General features: G+C 40.3%; 1 protein-coding gene across 1 annotated transcript; it reads left to right on the forward strand.

The window, feature by feature from the left end:
• The first annotated feature begins 682 nt into the window (after positions 1-682).
• LMNB1 (lamin B1) lies at positions 683-20,438 on the forward strand. The gene is made up of 11 exons (XM_054186095.1): positions 683-1,247; positions 8,211-8,367; positions 9,220-9,345; positions 10,394-10,564; positions 12,025-12,150; positions 13,067-13,287; positions 14,235-14,460; positions 16,593-16,697; positions 17,122-17,241; positions 17,938-18,042; positions 19,406-20,438. The coding sequence occupies exons 1-11, from the start codon at positions 883-885 to the stop codon at positions 19,439-19,441; spliced, it is 1,758 nt and encodes a 585-aa protein (XP_054042070.1). The 5' UTR covers positions 683-882; the 3' UTR covers positions 19,442-20,438.
• The last annotated feature ends 614 nt before the right edge of the window (positions 20,439-21,052 follow it).

Here is a 21,052-nt window from a genome sequence, read left to right on the forward strand (position 1 = left end):
AGATAAGGAATATTCAAATGATAACACCAAAACCTGGGCTGACCTGAATCTGAATGATTGCATTTTGAATACTGAAATGAGGGCACTCACGGGAGGCAACTTAAAACCAGGCGCCGAGGCACCCGCAGGACCAGGAGTCAAGCACCTTTTTCAAATTACAGTGTGCAGCCGACAGACGAGGGGAAGGGTAAACTGGGGATAGGAAGTGTCTGGCGCAGCCAAATCACTTCTTTTCTCACAGGCAGAAACGGCATTGCCAAACGAGAGCGTCTCCCCCGGGCCAGGCAGTGGCGGGAGGGGGGGCGAGGGGCGCAGGCCTTGGGGAACCCTCCTCGTACCGCAAGGGTGGTGGATGGACGCCCCAGAGGACCCGCCGGGCGCGGCGGACTGAGCTCAGGGCTCCCTTTGTCCGGGGAAGACGGAGGCGGCAACAAAGGACGGGCCGGCGGGGCGCGGGCGGGGCGGGGCGGGGCCTGCCTGCCTCCCTCCCGCGTCCCCTGACAGTTGTGGGCGGTGACGGTTTTGAATCGAGCCTGCAGCCGGCGGATGGAGCGCGGCGCCCGGCCCGCCTCGAGTGGCGATTGGCCGGCCACCGGTCACGTGGGCAGCTGGCGGCGGCGGGTCGGGGGCGTGGGTCGGGGGCGTGGGCCGGGGGGGCGTGGGCCGGGGGGGGCTGGGCGGGCGCCGGCCATATTGGGTCGCGGCGCGCAGCCCGCCGGTGCGGCGGAGTCAGCGTTAGTGTTGCCTCGCTGCCCGCCCGCGGCGGCCACCACCACTGCCTCGTCGCCCGCACGCCAGCGGCTCGGCCCCTGCCTCGGCCGTTGTCGGCTTGGCGCTGCTGTTCGCTGCGGCGGCGCCTCCCGCCTGGTTTCCCGCTCCGCCATGGAAACCTCCACGCCGGTGAGGGGCCGGGGCCGGGGCCGGGCCTGGGGCTCGATGTCCCCCATGCTGCCGAGCCCCGCGCGTATGTCCCGGCTGCAGGAGAAGGAAGAGCTGCGGCGGCTGAACGACCGGCTGGCCGCCTATATAGACAGGATGCGGGGCCTGGAGATAGACAGCAGCGTCCTGCAGGTGCGGGCCGCCGAGCAGGAGGAGATGTGGAGCCGCGAGATCAGCTCCGTGAAGGCGATCTACGAGGCCGAGCTGTCCGACGCCCGCCGGGCGCTGGACGACACGGCCCGGGAGCGGGCCAAGCTGCAGATCCAGCTGAGCAAGATGTGCGCCGATTACGAGCGGTTGCTGAGCAGGTGAGTGGGGACACAGGTGGGGGGGGGGGGGACACGGACGTGGGAAGGGCCGGGCTGAGCGGTGTCGGCCGTTCCCGCTCGCCGGGAGAGCGACCGCCGCCGCGGCTTTGAATGAATGACCGAAAGGCAGCGCTGCCTTGCTCCGCTCCGCCCCGTCGGGAAGCGGTGGCCCGGCTCCCGCGGCGGGGAGGTCCGGCCCACGGAGTCCATCCCCCCCCCCCCCCCCCTCCCCGCTCCGGGGGCCGCCGCCGCCCAGCTTCGCCCGTGGGGAAGGGGACGGTTTCTCGGCCGGTCGCCGGAGAGCCGCCGCCGTGTGCCCATCGCGAGCCCTCCGGCCGGAGCGATTTTGGCGGCACCATCCACACTCCGCCCGGGTTCACCCTGGCGTAACAGGTTGGGAGGGCTCCGGGGTTTGAGTCGGGGTGACACTTCGACACGGCCTCCCCCCGTGCAGACAGGTGACTCTGTCCGTAAGGCTTAAGCCGCCTCAGTATGCAGAACGCAGAGGGGTGACTGTAGAGGGGCTGTTGCGGGTCTGGGCTTTCTAAATGTCCTTTGTGAAAGATGCTAGCTCCGTAATACAAAAATGCACGAGTAGATAATAAGTAGGGTTTACTTAAAACAAAAAATAACTACTTTATGATCGTTTTGCAGGATATTCAGGTGTTGGAAAAGGTCGATTTGTGACCGAATATCCTCAAGATTGCAAGCTTTATGGCGCAGAGCCAAGACTTACATTCTTGTAATGAACTGATTTCTGCCACTAGATTTTGCTTCTTACACATTTCACATGATTCAGTTGGGTTTTTTATGTGCTTCCTTGTTTGTGTTTACTTTAAATCTGATTTCTGTGACTGCTGTAGAAAAGAAAATCTTCTCTTTGGGCGTTTTGTCACTAGTTAGACTCACCATTCTGACTTTAGTCTTGGGGTCACAAAGTTTGTCAATGGATTGATGTTGGGTAAAAAAAAGAGCAGAGTTTTTAATCTTGCTCTGACGTGGTATAATCTGTTAACTTTGATTTTTCAGTTAAATACATTCTCAGGCCTAATTTTTCATAATTAAAAGATATTACATATGTAAACCAGCATATTGATATTTTCTTGTGTCTGCAAACAGGTCCAATATCTTTTGAGCTCTTGTTAGTTAAAAAAAAAAAAAAACAAAAGCAAACCAGGAGCTTCTAATTAGTGAGTCTAGTTGTTCTTGTGGTTACTTCTTGGTGCCCTGTGAAGGGTTTGTGTCAAAGAGATTGACAGTGACAGGGAAAGCAAGGTGTAGCTTCAAATAGACGCTAACATGACTTTAATGCAGTGTAGGACATAACAAAGCAAAGAATGATTTGCTGTAGCATTAAAGGTGGTCTCAGACATGTGGACATGTAATGATAAAATGGTAATGGGCAGTGACTTGATGCACATGCACTGCATGTGTAAAGGTTCTGCCTAGGCTGCTGGTTAGAGGAGTGGGATTCACATCATTGACGGAGCTCTTCACGAAGGGTCACTGTGTGAGCCGATGCAGGCAGGACACAGGAACAACCACAAAACCACAGATGAAAAGCAAAGAACAAGTTTAATCTTGATACCTCACAGGCCAGGGCACCTCCAAAGCAACACCTGGGTAGAGGCACGCAGGCAGGGACTGTGGGCACCACAGAGTGAGAGAGAGTCCTTGTTAGCATGAGTCCTTGGCAGCAAGAGAGTCCTTGTTAGCAAGAGTACGCGTGGACTCCCTGTTCTCACTGGTGTTTAAAGGGTTCAGACAGACATAGCTTTCCCACTGTGCTTTGATCTTCAACAACAGGCCAGGATTCCCAAGCAGCTAGATAAGGTGTCCCTGAGTCCACTGCAGACTTAGGTTATCTAAGTGCAAGTGTTTTACTTGCAGACACCCAAGACTGAACAACAGTTCAACAATTAGTGTGATATATGTGTTTCCCAGCATCCCAGGTACGAGTCGCTTATAGTCCTCCTCACTGATCTTCCGTTGCTTTCCCACAGTCACTGTTGAGCAGTAAGTGGCTATAGATGATGATGTATGTTTAGTGTTGATTGCAAACACTCAGCAACTGTCCCCAGTTAAATAAAATGGGTGACATGAGAGAAGCTGAAACCAAGTTACATATATTTATTTACAGGAAAGGCAAGCTTGTCCAATTACTCTTATTGTCGTGTTGATCTATCTACAAAAACATTTGAATGCTTTTAGATATGTTTCTTACGTTACTGTAAATCACTTCCTTGCAAAACACATAGCCTTACTGTTTTGTCTACCGTAGGGGTAAAAACAGGGAAAACTGACTGCTGGGTAAACAAAACATAAAGCACTAATCAGCATAGTTTGTTTTTTATTTTCATATTTCTCTACAACTGGAGTGGAAAACCAGCTCAATGTGCAGTACCATGTAAGTTCATATAGATGTAAATAGAAGCTGCATTATCATGAATTACAACACTTGTGGAGCTGTGTAATGAATTGTCTGAAAACCAATGTTTTTTGAGGAGGGTTTAGTTAATGTTACTGATGTTTAGCTCTGTGATCTGACTCTGTAAGTACTGGCGGAAATGAATGGTGGGTGTGGGAGGAGAGAAAAATCCTGTAGGGTTGTGGCACCTTGTACTGGGTCAAAGGAACTTTAACTTGCATCTGAGATCTAACTACTGACTGAAAGGAGCAGTCTTCCTGCTTACCTTGCATTAGGTGTGTGGTTTTTCTGGCTCTGGAAGGCCAATTCATCTTCTTAAACTGGTAGAAAATTATGATTTTTCCTGCATGTCCGTTCTACTAATTTAGCAAGAAATTTAAGGAGATTACAGGAACTTCTAAATTATTTCATGAACCTCAGGGCTGAGGGAAGAAGGGTGATTGTGCAAGAGCGTGAAAAAGGAGCCTGCCTCTTTCAGTGTGCTGTTCAGTGACATGCGTGTTTTACAGAGCTGCAAACCAAGTTTAGCTCCAGGTAATCTCACCATAGCAGTGATTGCCCCTTGGTATCTGTATTTGAGAGCTTTGAATTAGCTTTAAATGAGCTAGCGCGAGTAACCAGACAACTTAACCACAGTACCTTATAGTGGTGTGTGAGTTGAGTTACTCTGCTTTACGGTTATTAAGTTTTCAGAATGGTGAGGCAATTAACTTGCTGAGAAATCTGTGCCTAGACTGCATCTGGTATGAGAAATAAGCTTGTTTAAATGTGAGCTGGGCAGATGCACTGCAGCTATCAGGGTTATTTGTACTCCTGAGAGTGGTACTGTGGAATGCTTACTGCTGTTAGGTTGCTTGAGTGTTTGGAGTGTATTGAGGAAAAGAGATTGCATTATTTTGTTGTGGTGCATGCTGAGCTGTTTCTAAAGTATATGTGATTGCAACTCTATTAGTGAGAACTGTAGGTAGGTAGGAGTGAGACTGAGTTCTTTACACTCCCTAGTGTCTATGCGAGTTAAATTTTGTGGGTTAAATTTCTGAAGTGCAGGTTTCCCCTGAAGTACAAAGAACATGAATAGGAACTGGATCTTTTTTGGGCAGATCCTAATGCTACACCATTTTAAGAGAAATTACAATTCCATGGGTAAGATCATCCACACACTTTGAAGCCAAAAGAGAGAAAAACAAGCTGTTGCTTTGAAGAAGGTGCAAGTCAGCAATTATTTCTTTGCTTTTGTTTTTCTTTCGTGAGCCAAACTATCTGAGGTAGTACAGTCCTAGCTAATTTCTGAACACTACAACAGGAAGGTGTTTGAATTTTTTATTTGTTGCTTTGAGATGTATCTTTGCCTTTCTGTGGAGAAAAAAGCTAGCTATTGTTGAGAGGCTGAAGTTCTTCCTGGTAAAAATTGCTAGGTGTAAGGGTGATGTATATGTTGTGTATATTTGGTGTTGTGTTTGTTTTTATAATTCACAGAGGCTTTTCTGATCTTGTTTCACTTCTTTCCCATATTCCTTTGGGGCTGGGATGACACTGCTGAGTTGCTGAGATTTCATCTGGTTTCAGTGTTTGAAGTGTTGAGCTCGTTTCTGTTTTCTTTCTGAGAGCATTTGGGTGAGCTGTCTCATAGTTAGACAACTCATAACACTAACAACTAATAGTTCTTAATTATAATTCTTTTTTTCCTCCTGTGACTTCAGTTGCATTAAATTATAGGTTGGCTTCACAGCCGATCTTGTTGCAAACAAGCAAGGAAGGTAGTTTGGCTGATGCGATTAGGTGATTAGGCGATACCTAATTTAGTGGTACAGGTAGTGTATTGGGTTTTAGTCATATTGTTGTTGCTAGTCCATATTATACATCTTTTTCTGCCACCTCAATTGCAAGAGCTCTCTTCTCAGCTGCCTACTAGATTGTAATTGGTAGAGCTATTTGCATTTAAAAAAATTAAAAAACAGTAACTTTAAGGTGTGAGGGGAGTCTTCCTGTGTCAGAGTCCAGGATGATTCGGGGCAGTTTGGGGTGGCACACTGTGGCCATGTGTACGTTCAGCTTTCTAGTTTCAGAATCCAACTTGATAGGCTTGGCTTCAGCATGAACCCTTGTGGCAGAGCCTGTGTGAAACAGTTTCTTTGTGTCTGAATAAAGCTTTCTCCAGCAATGATCAAACAACAAAGGTCTGCTGTGGGGCCTCATACTTCCTGATAGGTGACAGAGAGATTTTTATTGCAGATGTACTGTAGCAAGACACTTTTCCTTCCCTCTTTTTCTTCTTCTACTGTACAGCTTCCTTGCATGCTGAAGTTCTGCTGGCCTGGGTGGGACAGGAGGGAGGCCTCCAGTGAGTAATGTAGAGAGCTGGAAGTAGGAGCCCATGTGGCCAAAAGGGAAATTCTGTGCTTTTGTCTGAGTTGTTGGGTCTAAGAAGTGGTATGTAAAATGTCATGGAGGGGCTGCACAGCGTTGAGCAGCAGAAATGAGGGGAAAAAAAAAAGGTTGAGAACAGAAGAGTCTGTGTGTGTCGCAGGCTCTTGCAGTCTGCCACTTGGGTGAGCGTGGTGTTCCTCCCTAGGAGCCAGATTAGCAAGTGCAAAGTCTGTTACCTAAAGCCTGCCATCTTGTGGCTCTAGCGCTGAAACATCCAAACATCAATTTTATTTCTACAGATGTTTTTTTGCAAGCCTTTGTGAACATACCTGTCTCGAGCGTGATGTTAATTTCATGTGCTAGCATGTGATTTTGGAAAAGCATCTCTTAAATTTGAGAGTCTCTTTTTAAAATTGTGCGATGGTTTTTACATTGGTCTCATTTTGCTGAGAAGCATTGCTATTGTTTCTTATAAGCAGTGCAGTGATTTTTTAAAAAGTAGTGAATTTATTAATGTTTTAGCACTTATTAATCTTAAGAATCTTTATCCAGGTTTCAGTCTTCTCAGTTTAGTGTTGTGAATTCTGACTTTTTTCACATTTCTCTTTGAAGAAGTGAAAACTGAAGAAGAATGTGCTAGCTGTTAACTTATTGAGCCTGAATCTGTCCATTCCTGTAAAACTTTCATAGTTTGATTATAACCATCTAAAACGTCTATATGCTACTGTCCTTACTAGAGGAATGTGGGTATTCCAGACAGAAAAAGAATCAACTTCAAGGTGGGAAAACATGTTACACACTTTAACACAGCTGCTTGTGCCATCCAGAGGTCAACAGTCATTTTGATTCCTGACTATGGTTTTACTTTCTGCTATTTTTGATAGTACCCTGTTGTAGTATTACTTGTAAATGATTAATTTAGGCTGAAGAGTGTGGGTTGTGCCTATGTGACATTATTTAGCCTGAGAAAAGGAGGCTGAGGGGAGACCTTATTGCTCTCTACAACCACCTGAAAGGAGGTTGTAGAGAGGTGGGGGTCGGTCTCCCAAGTGATGGGTGATAGGACAAGAGGAAACAGCCTCAAGTTGCGCCAGGGGAAGTTTAGACTGGATATTCAGAAAAATTTTTACACTGAAAGAGTTACTAAGCATTGAAACAGACTGCCCAGGGAAGTGGTTGAGTCACCATCAACCACTACCATGACAGGTAAACATAGTGCTTAGACATATGATTTGGTGATGGTTTTTGTCAGAGTTAGGTTGATGGTTAGACTAGATGATCTGAAACGTCCCTTCCAACCTAGCTGATTCTATGATTACTTTAAGTTTCTCATTGAACTTCTTTGTATATGCCATTTAAGGGAATAAACCCTTAGAAACTGATTGATCACTTATGTAGATGTGAAAACTAATTTGAGTGGTAATTTGAAGATCTTGTATGTTTGCCTTTCATAAAGAAAAAGACACCTGTACCTCTGTACCAGTTCAGTTTCAGTGATGGCACACACTATTGTGTGGACAAGATTTGGCTATCTTTCCTCACATCTGTGGAACTTTGTCGTTATGTGTGGTTAGAAAGTTGCTGCAAAGCAGTTCAGTATGCCACAGCTTGTGCTTACAGAGGGGCTTACACATAGGGAACATCAGTTTGCATTGAGAAGTTTGTCTGTTATTTGGAAGCGGGCTATTTGCAGCCTACGCACAGTGGATCTGTACAAGTTCCTGTGTGGATAAAAGGTAATGAAGATAACTTACTTGTTTCCATCTTATGGTAAAAGCCTTCTAACAGGAGAACTTATTTTTTCCTATTAAGATTCTGGTGAAGGTAGGATATTTTTACAGTGACTAGCTAAATAGAAAAAAAGAGGAGATGCCTTTAATAAACATATAGTTCCCCTTTTCTGCATATGCTTCTCAGACTTGTTTGACACTCTCGGTTTTCCCTATATTTAGGTTTCTACAGCCCAAGCGAAATATGAAGCTATTGTTATATCAGATGAGAAAGCAGAACTAAGGAGTTGATTTAAATTAGAGTAAAATAAGTCAAGAAAATATGTTTTCTGTTGGGTGTGTCTCAGGTTTAAGATGCAGATTGCACCTTTTTTCAGTCAGCAGTCTACTTTGAGGGTATTTCTAGACTTTCTTATCACTTTCTCTGATCTATTCCAGCTGTGCAAAAAAGGAATCTGACCTTAATGGAGCCCAAGTCAAACTTCAAGAGTGTGAAGCAGCCCTCAATTCTAAAGAAGTTGCCCTGGCTACAGCCCTTGGTCATAAGAAAAGTCTGGAGGGAGAAATTAAGGATTTAAAAGATGAAATTGTACAGGTGAGAAGAAGAAATATTTAACTCTCAAGCTTCTGTTAGCAAAGCAGATGTGTTTATATATAATACATACGTAGTAAGAGCTGTTATTCTGGTAAAATGCAACTTTTTAGACAAAAAATGAATGCAAACCTGTCATCTAGTCACAACTAGAACAAACTGGTTCACTGTCAACGTTGGACGTGGTATTGAGTAGATATCTGTGTCCAGTACTGTTCAGTTTATTAATAAACATGAATGGTAAATAGAGTGCTTTTAAAATTGCATACTCTGCAATTGCAAGGGATAGTACTTATTTTGAAGAAAGCAGGTCAAGAGACAAAAAAACTTGACAAATTGTAGAATTACTTTGGGGGAGAGACTGACTTCACAAATATAGATAACAAATAACAGACATGTAACAACTTGTGATTGTCTGTCCTGGGTTATGCATGTGGTTCTCCATCTTCTGGGCATCTGATAGAACAAAGAAGAAAAGAAAAAGTATTGCGCTAGTTTTGTTAACCCACTGAAACACATGATTTGTGACCTTAAGCAACACTACCTCAAGAGGATGAGTTGAGGAGACCAGGAAACTGGTATTTGCCCTGTAGAAAAAGTGAAGTTTTGTAAGCAAAACTGGCAAGTAGCATTTTAATGCTAGTTACCAATGCAAAATATCTAGAACTCACTTGTGCAAGTGATTGCAAAAAAGTGGAGGGGGAAAGACGTTAGGGGTGTAAATATTGGATTTGATTGTCAAGTTCAACCATAACATGTAGTTAGTTGTACCTCTAGGTAGCTGAGGTCACTCTCTGTGTGACTTCTGCTATGTAATCATTGTTGTGTTGATTCTTTTATTTCGTTTTCTTAAAGCTTGAAACTACTTTAGCTGTTACCAGGGAACACCTTGCAAATGAGACCTTACTGAAGGTGGATCTTGAAAACCGTTGTCAAAGTCTCATTGAGGACTTGGAATTCCGTAAAAATATGTATGAGGAGGTAAATACTTTAGTCCCAAGAATTCACATTTGTAAAGGGAAGGAGACAATGGGGGGGTCACTCTAAAATAATTTAAGTCGGGAGGGACCTCAGGAAGTTCATCTGGTCTGAATTCCCGCTCAGAGTGGGGTTTACCTCTATTCTAGATGGAAGGTTTCCAACTTTTTTTAGGAAATACGATGTTAACTCAGAGCTATTGTGATAAAGTAGCTTCATGTATCATGTTGTTTCATGTTAAATTCTGTCCATGGTATTGCAATGTATGCATCTCTTCATGGTAATGAGAAAGCAGGTTAATAATTTCTCTCATAATCCCTTTATAAGAAATAAAGCGGAGAGGGACACTCAAACAGATGCTATGGACTTATACCGTTTTTAAATTTCATAATTTTCAAATAGGATGCTTTTGAATAATGTAAACAGAAGTCGATGAATATTTGTCTTTGAGAGCTTTTTCTTGCCACCCTCACTTGCTGTACTTGAGGCTTTTCAAGAGGAACCTTAAAGCAGTAACAAATGTACCAAACCATACTGTCTTTTGTTCCATGGGCACACTTCCTTGCTAGTTGTATCTTCATCTTTGTTCATGTTGTTGGAATCCTTTTTTTCCAGAGACCATGGGCAAACATACAGATAAATGGGGAAAATCTTGGTTAGTGAAAGTGACTTTAATTTCACAGTACTTTCATTTTGTCCAAGCATAAAAGGTACCTAAAGAAAGAGGGGCATGTATTTCTAACATATAATCATATTGAGGTGTATCTGTTGCAAATGCAGACAACTCTCAGAAGGAAATGTGACTTTACGTGCTGATGGTATCCTAGCTCTTATTTCAATGACTGGCTATTGCAAAATAAGGTGCTATGCAGATCAGACCGAGGAACGGCCCTCTGTTTCTACTGAAAGTTTCAATGTCAAACAGACTAATCTAATGATGATTCACAAGGCTAGCTAAAATCTGTATTGCCATCCACTCAGCAGATAGTCTTCTAAAACTTGTTTTGTCTCATATTTACTGAATGTTATTTTGTTTTTCTGTTTTTCTTAGGAAATCAAAGAAACTAGAAGGAAACATGAAACTCGCTTAGTTGAGGTTGATTCTGGGCGTCAAACTGAGTATGAACATAGACTGTCCCAAGCCCTTAATGAAATCAGAGAGCAGCATAATGCACAAATGAAGCTGTACAAAGAAGAGCTTGAACAGACTTACAGTGCCAAAGTGAGCATATCTTTTCATACAGTTATCTGATGTACTTTAGGGAAATACACTCCAATTACTTGCATTTCAGAGGATTTTATGATGGAGCTTGGCTTAAAATTGCCATGCTTTTGAATGTGAATTCACATTTTCAGGTCTCATTTTGGGAGCAGGTTTAATCCTCAGAAGTACAATAATATAAGAGTAGGAAGCACTGTGTGAAGGTGAACTGTGGAGTGGGAAGGGATTAGTACTGGGATTACTATGAATTTAAGTAAAGTTCATGGTTATTACTTATGAGCTATAACATGATCTTGATGATCAATAAGGTGTCCCATATTTTGTATAAAACTTACAATGGAGCTTGCTGAGAAGGCAACATCCTGAGTCCTCTGATCTTGTACAAACTGTTGAAGTTCCATCAAACCCAATGATTTCTGCTTTTTGCTCTTCTAGAGAGGAAGCATACTCAAGCTGAAATCAGTTATACTTCATAATTTCCTTCCTCTACTATGATTCAGCATTTGTGTGAGGAGGGAGCCTGATGTCTCAACTGAACCTGGTTTCTGTGACTATACTTGTTGCAGTTAGCATTTTTAAAAACAAGGTGGGACGTTACAGCAGAAAAGTTGATACAAACTGAATTTATTAGCATAGTTTTCAGTCTTTTCAGTTTTTACAGTCTTAGCAGTGTGCAGTGCAGTTGCTTATCTTCAGGGCTTCAATCTGACTTGGAAAAACTTATTTAAAAGAAGATCTAGCCAAAAATATTTTTTATTTTTTTTGTTCTAAAAATCTTTTCATAATTGAGACTTTCTTGTTCTCTCTCTTCAAATGTGCTGTTTCTGTGGTTTTGGACTCTTGTTATTTTAAAGTGCAATTGAAGTCCATTTCATCTGCAACTACATTCACTAAGTCTGTGGTGCTGCCCAAATGGATGTGGTAGTGTTCAGCAGGAATGATGTAGCCATTTAAAAAAAAAAAAAAATTGACCTTGAAGTCGTGATACAATGAAGCAGTAGTGACTAATGACACTGGTATTGTAATCTGAAGGCACATTACCAATTTGCTTATGTTGGCCAAAAATTGACATAAGTTTGCTTGTTTTTAGAGAATTGGTAATTTCAGTTTAGCTTCCTCTATTTAAGCATACTCAAAAACGTGCTACAGTAATTAAATCTGTAAAGCTAAACATTGGCTGGCATAAAAACTGAATTTAGCAGTCCAACTTCAGTAGTGTTTACAAGGGAGACATTTAGTTTTTAATCCTTGAATAAGTATTCATAAGATTGCGATTTCAGGTAGGGCTATCCATCTTGGTAAATGAGCAACCATATTTAACCCCTGAAGAAAGAGATGTTTCATTGTGTTAGAGCTGTAGAGAGGAACTTTGCAGCTTAGTGTTGTGTGTGGTTTTTAGTGACTCATTTATCTTTTATTAAAAGTTACTTTGAAACTGATGTCTTAACTATCTACTGCAGCTTCAGAATGCTAGACTGTCCTCTGAGATGAGCAGTGATGCAGCCAACTCTGTAAGACAAGAACTGAATGAGTGTCATGTAAGAATTGAGACTCTGTCTGCCCATGTTACTAGCCTTCAGCAAGAGGTAACAAGCTGTTTGTGACTTTTTGGTCTTGGTAATTACAGTTGTTGATTTTTATATTAAAGGACTTTCTTTCCCTTAACTTGTAAGTATGTTCAGCAACATTGTCCTCTGTTCTACTGTTCTGTACTTTTTCAAATTCCTTAATGTCTCCTTTTGACAAAGTTGAATTTTTTTTTGTAATGTCCTGCTACAGAGTGAGTATTTGAAAGGTAATACTGTTAACTGGCCTTTGCAGAAACTGTTGCGAATAGATAGGACAATTTTAGCTAAGAGCTCCGTATTAAAAGTTCTCGACATTCTAAGCACTTTAGCTCTGTTCTGTATTAATTGGACAGCCTAGCATAGGATTCCACAAAGCGACATTCAAAGCCAGAGCTGGAATATGCTGTTTCTCTCTATTTGATGTCTCTTTTCATCCTCCAACCAGTTTGCATCTAGAACTCTAGAAAAAATAAAAATGGAGTGATCCTACCAAGATTAGGATGAAATATGAAACTGAGGAAATATAACAGGTTATACTTGAGCATTTGTAGGGCAGGGTCTTGAGCAGAAGCTAATTATACTTAGTCAGATCAAAGCTGCACTTTGACTTTGTGTCCTGTCCAGCATGCCATAAACAGTTTGACTCTTCAGCTCAATTTTTCTTGACTGAGTAAATTCAGATGTAGTAACACGTCTTCAGATCATATTAAAATGGAACAGGTAGTTCTCTTTCAAAGCACGTTGTAAAGTTCATTGGAACTTAAGGTCTTATGTTTGTGGAGAACAGGAAGTTGAATACAGGCAAGTCTGAATTCAGAAAGTGGGGAGGTTGCTTAACTGAATGTTTTGATTTCCATGTCATCTAAATAGCAGAGTGCATAGAGGTTTGGGTGATTTTTCCCTTTGCACCACTGATGTTTTCAACGCTTTCTAGTCTAGAGCATGGCAAGATAGAGTGCAAGAACTTGAGGAAACCTTGGCCAAGGAACGGGAAAACTGTCGCAAAATAATTATTGAGAAAGATAAGGAAATACTAGACATAAGAAGTCGGATCCAGGAGCAGCTGAGTGACCATGAAGAACTCCTGGATGTTAAACTGGCACTTGATATGGAAATCGAAGCATATCGGCAACTGCTTGAGGGTGAAGAGGAGAGGTATGAAAGAAAGTAGTAACAAATGCTGGTATCTTGTGTGCTTCCCTTACTTGCCTCGTTCTTGTCTAAAAGGCAATTCTTACTGGGAATATATTCAACTGCTTTACTATAGTTTCCAAGGCACTGTTTGTTTTTGCCCCCGCCTGTCTGACACACTGACTTGTACTTGGCTTCCATGAGACCAAGCTGGTTGACTATCAGACCGATAGCTCTCAAGGGAACAAATAACATTATTCTATTAAGATTCAACACTGACAACATAATGAATTGTCATTTTTAGGTGTGTTTAGTGCCATGGTTAATATTATTTTTCAGAGTTAATTACAGGGTTATTTAATTGACAGCCAAATTTCTTTAAGTATAGAATAATTTTAATACAGTAATAGCTGTTAATGACTGCGTAACTTATCAGATAGCTGCATTTTCCACATATGACCCCACAGTTCAGCAATACTGAGAATTTTAGCCTGATAAGTCACAGCTGCTTTTTAAAGAAGTTTGATACTTCACTGTTTTCTGAATGACATCCTTCTGGTCCAAGCTGATTCTTCTCAAGTGTGGGGATGAAACAGCAAAAGCTCTTGCATCACTGGGTTTTTGCATAATTTTCCTACAATGGCTTAAATCCACCTAAGAATTTCTTCTTTACTTGTTCCATCTACCCAGGATTGCAGTCTTTAAGGAACGTGTAGAGATGCCTTTATGATCTTAATGTAGTAGTCCATCAGTATTCTGTGCTCCAAAAGCATTAATCAGTAGTTTGACAACGTTTTATCCAATTCTTCAAAAAGTACCTAAGGCTTCACTTTGTCATGTAATACATTTTATTTACTATATTCCTATACCTTTTAGCTGTATAATTCTATGGAAAGAAGAGGAGAGAGAAGTGAAGTTTATTTTTAAAAAAAAGTGTGATGTAGCCGTATTTCTTCCTTTCTTCAATATAGGTTAAGACTTTCTCCAAGCCCATCTTCCCAAGTGTCAGTTTCATGGGCTTCATCAAGCCATAGTGTGCGTACAACCAGAGGGAAGAGGAGGAGGATTGATGTGGAGGAATCTGAAGCCAGCAGTAGTGTTAGCATTTCCCACTCAGCTTCTGCCACTGGAAATGTCTCTATTGAGGAGACAGACGTTGATGGAAAATTCATCCGCTTGAAGAACACCTCTGAACAGGTTTGAAAATGTGCACATATCATGACTTTACTATGGGTTGATTAGAGGTAGAAGGCATCCTCAGGCTCCATGTTGACCCTGGAGCTAAAGCACACTGTGTAAGAGATGGCACTAAAACTAGTGTGTCACAAAATAAGCTTTCATACAGTATTCTGGATTGATGATGACTACTTCTTAATGATTTTTAATGTTTTTCATAGCAATTGTTTTACTGCTATGTTGCTGACCCACCAGAGTGTTACATCACTCTTCAGAGTTCTGCCTTGCAAAGCGATCTGCCTGTAAAGCTTTACAGATAACATTGTCACTGATAGAAAATAGTGCAAGCAGACATTAGGCTACTTTTAAGAACTTTCTCTGCCTTAAAAAGCCCCAAAGGAAATACATACAGATGCAAAATAAATGTCTACATGTAATTAATTTCCCATGTCCCTTGAACTTGCATGTAACTCCTGTAATTCATGGTTTTCCTTCTTCCTTGTCTGCATCTGCAGGTTTTAGCAGCCCTGAGTTCCCATGCCAAAGCCGCCTTTATGATGGCTACTCAGCTTTCATTCTATGAATAGGTTGGCGTTTGTACTGGGGGGAGCACACATACAGTTCTGCAAGTCATCACAGGAGAGTTGGAGACTGGGGACTATAATTTCTTAAGCCCTTTGTCTGGAAGAAAAGATTGACCATTGTCTCATTAGGACACCAGAATTACAAGACCTAATTTCTTAGACCCTCGATTTCAGATGTCTAAGTAATTCTTGTCTTCTATGCTGTCTGTGCCTCAGCTGTGTGGAGAAGCATGTTAGCCACATTCGCTGTTTTCAGTGGCACATAGGCTTTGTCTAATGTCATCAGATCCTTTACCTTCACTAAAATGCAGTTAATCTTGATGTTTTAGATGACAAAGATTGATCTGGTTCCCAATGTCTCAGTCCCGTCTGATCAATGAAGAGATGAACAGACTCCTCCAGATGGTGATACATATGTATCTTAATTACCTGCCTGGGGTGTTGGCTGAGAGTGCCGACTTCATTTACTGAATGGAAGAAACCTTGACAGCTGTCTTGGTCTAGACAGCTAAGCATATAGATGACTAAATTCAGACAAATCAAAGACTACTACTAGTGAGTCAGGAGCTGTCAGCTTCTTTCTTGTCAAGTTTTTCAGGCTTACAGGATTTTTCTCCCCACACTGTGTAGCACATGGATCTGTGCCTTCACCCCGCCCCCACCAATTTAATTTAACAACACATTCATTCTTCTGTGGAAGGACCATGAGTTCTGTTACCAGTAGCCATGGATGGGTTAATGGTTATAGCACTTTGTCAGGGCTCTAGATTTGAGCAACTGTCTGTAGTGTAATAAGCTGTACTTCGGGAATTTTCACAAGTGTTTGACAGCTTTAATATTTATTTACATATATTAAAATTAATCTATAAAGATATAATATATAGACTATCTTAAAGATACATAAAAATTATATTAAAATCCTCCTTAAGTGCAGTAAGTACAATGACCAACATCCATTAAGATAAATAAGATAGCTTATTTTAGATTATCGTAACTGTCTGTTTGCAGGTTCTGGTGGCAACTGTTTAATGTTTGGCAACTGTTGGTGGGGGAGCTTAAAAGATCTACTCTTGTTTTGAAATAGTCATTCTATAATGATGACTTGTATATGTTTTTCTACTAGATTTGCTAATACATTTCCAATAGTTGATAGGCAAAAAATAATTGAAAGGAAAAAATAGTGTAGGTCTTGCAAAGGAGTAGAAACACATTTTAAGACAACTGACAAGAATATTTTGTTTTCGAAGGAGCCTGCTTGTCATTCCATGCTCCAGAAAATGCATTATGTATTTGTAAGGGTTTTTAATATTTATTTATGTATTTTTCTGGACCAAGCTACAACAAAACTGATGCAAATTGTAAACATTGGTTAATAGAAAATCAGCTTTTACTTGAAATAAGAGGTAAGACATTATTTAATTATTATTCTAATTGCGTGCTGAAGATTAAGTGATAATAAACTTTTTTCTGAAATTTTTATGTGCCTTACAGCATTATATGTAAAATACCCTAAATATGTAATAGAAAATGACTGCTAATGGAAAATCTTTTTTCTCTCCTTTTAATTAGGATCAGCCTATGGGAGGTTGGGAGATGATCCGAACAATAGGAGACACTTCTGCTAGTTACAGATATGCCTCAAGATATATATTAAAGGCAGGCCAGACTGTTACAGTAAGTTGTCAAGCTTCAACTGTTCAGTTGAAATGGGCTTTAGGACAACGTATGTGTGTGTCAATAAGATGCAAGGGTTTTATTTTGTCCTTTCTATGTACGTGTTCAGAAGATGATCATCTATATTTGTATTGGGCATTAGTTGTATCTATTGCTGGGAAGAAGTTGGACAGAGCCACATTTTTCAGAAAATTACTTTCTATATGGAACAATAATTTTGACCATAAAGAGGTGCATTTATGTGTTCAAAAGCTTGCATTAAAAAACTTAAGGAAGCAACTCTGGAAGGAGGTACACAGAGACTTGTATTTTCTTAATTGGAGGAGATTCACCAGCATCACTGAAATGGAATACACTACTCAATAAATAACCTGGAAATGTGTAAGACTAGCAAATAATGCTTGTGTGTGACTTCTTTTAACAGATCTGGGCTGCAAATGCTGGAGTAACTGCTAACCCTCCGACTGACCTCATCTGGAAGAACCAGGATTCCTGGGGCACTGGCGAAGATGTGAAAGTTGTGCTGAAAAATTCTCAGGGAGAGGTAAACTACCTCATACATGTTTAAACTTGTCTTTTTGTGGTGCATAAAGATGCAGGTAGAACCATTGTTAGGACTCTACACACGAATGCACGTGACCGTTTAGTAAAGTTTTTCTCCTTTTGCTTTCCAGCCAAGCATACTGTACCCTTGTCTGTCTTAAGTGCAATTTAGAAATGCGGTCTGTTGAAGCATGTGAAATTTTTTCCCTATGTTGAGTATAAGTAGTAGAAGAGTGACTTGTTTAGATGCTGCCCTCCTGCCAGGAATTGGGCAGTGCTCTAGAATATGCTTTGGGAAGAAAAGATTTTAGTGAACTCTTCAGTGATTTGTCTTTTTAAATTAGTTTTCCTTAAAACTGTGTGTTTATGGGGGATGGGGAAGGCTACAGTGAAAAACTCACTTTAAATAATGAAGCATTATTTCTGGTGAGATGAAGAAAAAATATTTGAATATATAAAATAAGCAAATTTTGGAAGACTTGATGAGTGTCTTGTTATAAAGACTGTCTTATTAACACATTTAAAACTAAGGTGTTGTGAATGCTGTTTATGCACAACAGCAGAGCATAAAACGTATATAGACAAAATCAGTACAAGCAGCTTTTGCAACAGCTGGAACTTCTGTTTCTCAAAATCTAAGTAGATCAGCACCAGGTCTTCGGAGTAGTCAAGTCTGAAAAACAAAAATCTGTTGCAGGAGGTTGCTCAGAGAAGCACTGTCTTTAAAAGAACTATACGTGAAGGGGAAGAGGAAGAAGTTGAGGAAGAAACAGATGAAGCTCTGGAGAAGGAAAGCCAGGAGGTATCTTGTTTTAGGTTAACAAGGCTATTTAGGTTGAAAAAATGGATATATAAGTCATGATCTTTGGAAAAATATCATTCTTGCTTGGGTGTGGGTGTTTTTTTATTTTTGTTTTGTTTGTTCAGTAGTTTAATGAAAGCATGAAGCTTTGTTATGAAAACCAATATAAAAAATGTTACTTATGTATTCCCTTGGTGGAGAGAAATAGATTTTTTAAAAAAAAAAACCCACAAGGTTTTAAAGCTTAAAGATTTGGGGAGTTGTTTTTTTTTTTTTTCTTGAACTCTGTTCCTGATAAGATTTCTCCCAGGCCAATTGTTGATGGTAAAGTTTGGCTTAAGCATGTACACCTAAGTTTACCTAAAGTTTTGAAAACTTGAATACCTCATTTTCTCTGATAGAGGAAATGAGAGATTTGAAGACACTATCAGAGAAAATGATAGTGCATGCTGAAGAAATCCAACTCCGAAAGCAATGGAAAAGGTGTGACCTTGCAGTCACAATATAAAATGTTTTGAAATATAAGGGAAAATACTGAGATATAGCATACTTGATTGTTCACATTCTGGGTTTTATCCATTACCCTACTGTTCTGACCAGGTCTCCTAAAAAAAGAAAAATAGGAAATGTAACAAACCTAAGTTCCTGTAATGCAAAGTTAAAGTTTGCTACTTTGCCTAAAACTTTGCTACATTTTAGTTAGTATATATCTTAAAAGTCAGTTAGAAAAGATAATACAGGACAGTAATTAAGTGTGCATATGTAAACAGACAAAAATTGTAGAGAATTGGGTCTGTTGGAAATTGATTTTTTTGGCAACCATGGTTTTTGGCCTATAACTGAATCATAACTTTCTAGCGTTTAATATAGTCAGGTTTTTATTGCAGTTATGCAAAAGTACTGAAGTTCGTACAGCTGCTCTTATGGTTTCTTGGATTGTGTATGTCTTAATAGCTTTACTTACAAATGTTACAATAACAAAAATGTTATTGAGAGATTACATTTCTGTAGATAAAAACTCTCAAGGTACTTTTATATGCTCCCTTGGTATTTACCACCTGTCTAAACTCGATGATGCTTTTTGACTTGAGATTCAAATATGATAATTTGTGTTTTTTCTGATACCTGTCCTCCATTACCTCTCATAGGAAAGGATAATCTAGCGGTCTTTTAGTTACATGGCACGTTAGGTTGTTCAGCTTTGCGTGCTGACTCTTGTGTAGACCATGCCAGGCTAATAATTTAGTATATTGAAAATGTGCAGTGTATTATTTTGAGTTGCTAAATCTGTTACTGCTGGATCTTTTTTTTCAAACATGACTCTTTCTTTTCATAAACTTTTTCTTTTTCTTTTCATAAACAGATGGACCTATCTAACACAACCTGTGTGATCATGTAACTTCCAGTCAGCCAGGTTCCTCAAATCATGGTAATCCTTCCCTACAGAACAGAGCGTTCTTGGAAGCACAACGTATTTTTGTATTTTCTGTATGTGAATTTTTAAGCTGCGAGTCTGAAGGCCTTAATTTCCTTTGCCACTGAGCTTTCAACAACACTTTGCAACTGTAACTTTCTTGCAGGATGTGAATTGTTGACTGTGAACAATGTACTGTTTGAAAAATGATGTCCCTCTCCCTCAGATTCATATGCCAGTCTTTTTATTGAAACCTTGCTGGAATTGAAATGTTCCACTGTTTTGGGGATAGATTTTTATTGGAACCTTGCTAGAATAGAAATATTCCACTGTTTTGGGGATTGATTTTTCTTAGACAACACATTGTAGACTATCCAGTTGCTGTTGACCTCTTTTATATTTAGGTGCTGTTGGGGAAGGGGAAAGCACTTTTGATACTACAAACTCTTTTGTACTGGAGATTTTTTTTCTTACAACACAATCAAGCTATGAAACTTTGTAATAGAAAAAGAACAGCTTTGTTAAAAAAAAAAAAAACCAACCCAAAATGAAAAAAAATCACATACAAAAAAACTCCGTAGCCCAGCTGATCAGAGGATGAAGATTGCAGTAAAACTCCTTATTGGTACTCTTTTTCTTTTTTTCGATTTCTTATTCTGGAGGTGGATTCATGTTAAACATTTTAGTTGTGTTGCTAAGGTAGTGTAACCACCTTAAATTTTCTACATAATTTTTTAACAAATAGAAGGCTGTTTTAATATGGATTGTCTTGCTTGTTGACAGTTTGTAGGAAAAAAATCCACTTCTAGGGGTCTAGTCAACATTCGTATGGAAAACAATTGAAAGTGTCAATGTGGAAAGTTTTCCTGTTCTTTCTGCATTAATCTAATGTCTGAAAAAGTTTTGAATAAAGTGTCTCTGCCTAAGATGTTATCAATAATAAAGCTTTTGGAATTTGTTTCTTCCCAGAATGGAGCTAAAAGATGAATGAGTGTTGAATACTTGGAAATGATAGGCTTTGAAGCTGGTGAAACATCCATGTAAATGGAATGGTGGCAGCTGACTTGTAAAGACTTATTCTAAATAATGAGTAACATGTTTCATGTTTGGAAAATTAATTCTTTAGAGCTCTATTCAAACTGTTGCATAACTTTCTGCGTCATCTTTGCTCATGTTTTAATTCTTACTGGATTGGCTTTTACTACATTATACAAATACCAGGCTGATTAAATGGTGGCACAATATGGCCACCATATGGCACAATGGCACAGTTTAATGGCACAATATGTTTATGGCACAATATGGCACAATAACATAGAAATTTAGAAATACTGTAAATAGTTACCTTCATTTTATTCTAAAGTATTTTTAAATGCATGGCCAGAATTGTAGAAGCTGATTTGAGCTTTTTTTCTAGCATTAGCCTCAGGACAAACTTAAGACTTTTAACATGTCTTTCATCTTGGGTAAGTTACCTTTTTTGGTGAACTACATGGTGGCATTTCAACCTTGTGCTAGCAGAAAGTGAAGTGGGGGGGTGGCCAAGAGGTTATACAGATTGGATGAGGATTAGGGGGGCTGCTTCTTTTGACAGTA

This window comes from Rissa tridactyla, chromosome Z (assembly GCF_028500815.1).
Source record: "Rissa tridactyla isolate bRisTri1 chromosome Z, bRisTri1.patW.cur.20221130, whole genome shotgun sequence".
Taxonomy (NCBI): domain Eukaryota; kingdom Metazoa; phylum Chordata; class Aves; order Charadriiformes; family Laridae; genus Rissa; species Rissa tridactyla.

Coding starts and splice junctions, on each gene's coding strand:
- LMNB1 (XM_054186095.1), top strand. CDS start 883: ATGGAAACCTCCACGCCGGTGAGGGGCCGGGGCCGGGGCCGGGCCTGG. Junction 12,151..13,066: donor TTACTAGCCTTCAGCAAGAG/GTAACAAGCTGT, acceptor AACGCTTTCTAG/TCTAGAGCATGGCAAGATAG. Junction 18,043..19,405: donor TGGAGAAGGAAAGCCAGGAG/GTATCTTGTTTT, acceptor TTTCATAAACAG/ATGGACCTATCTAACACAAC.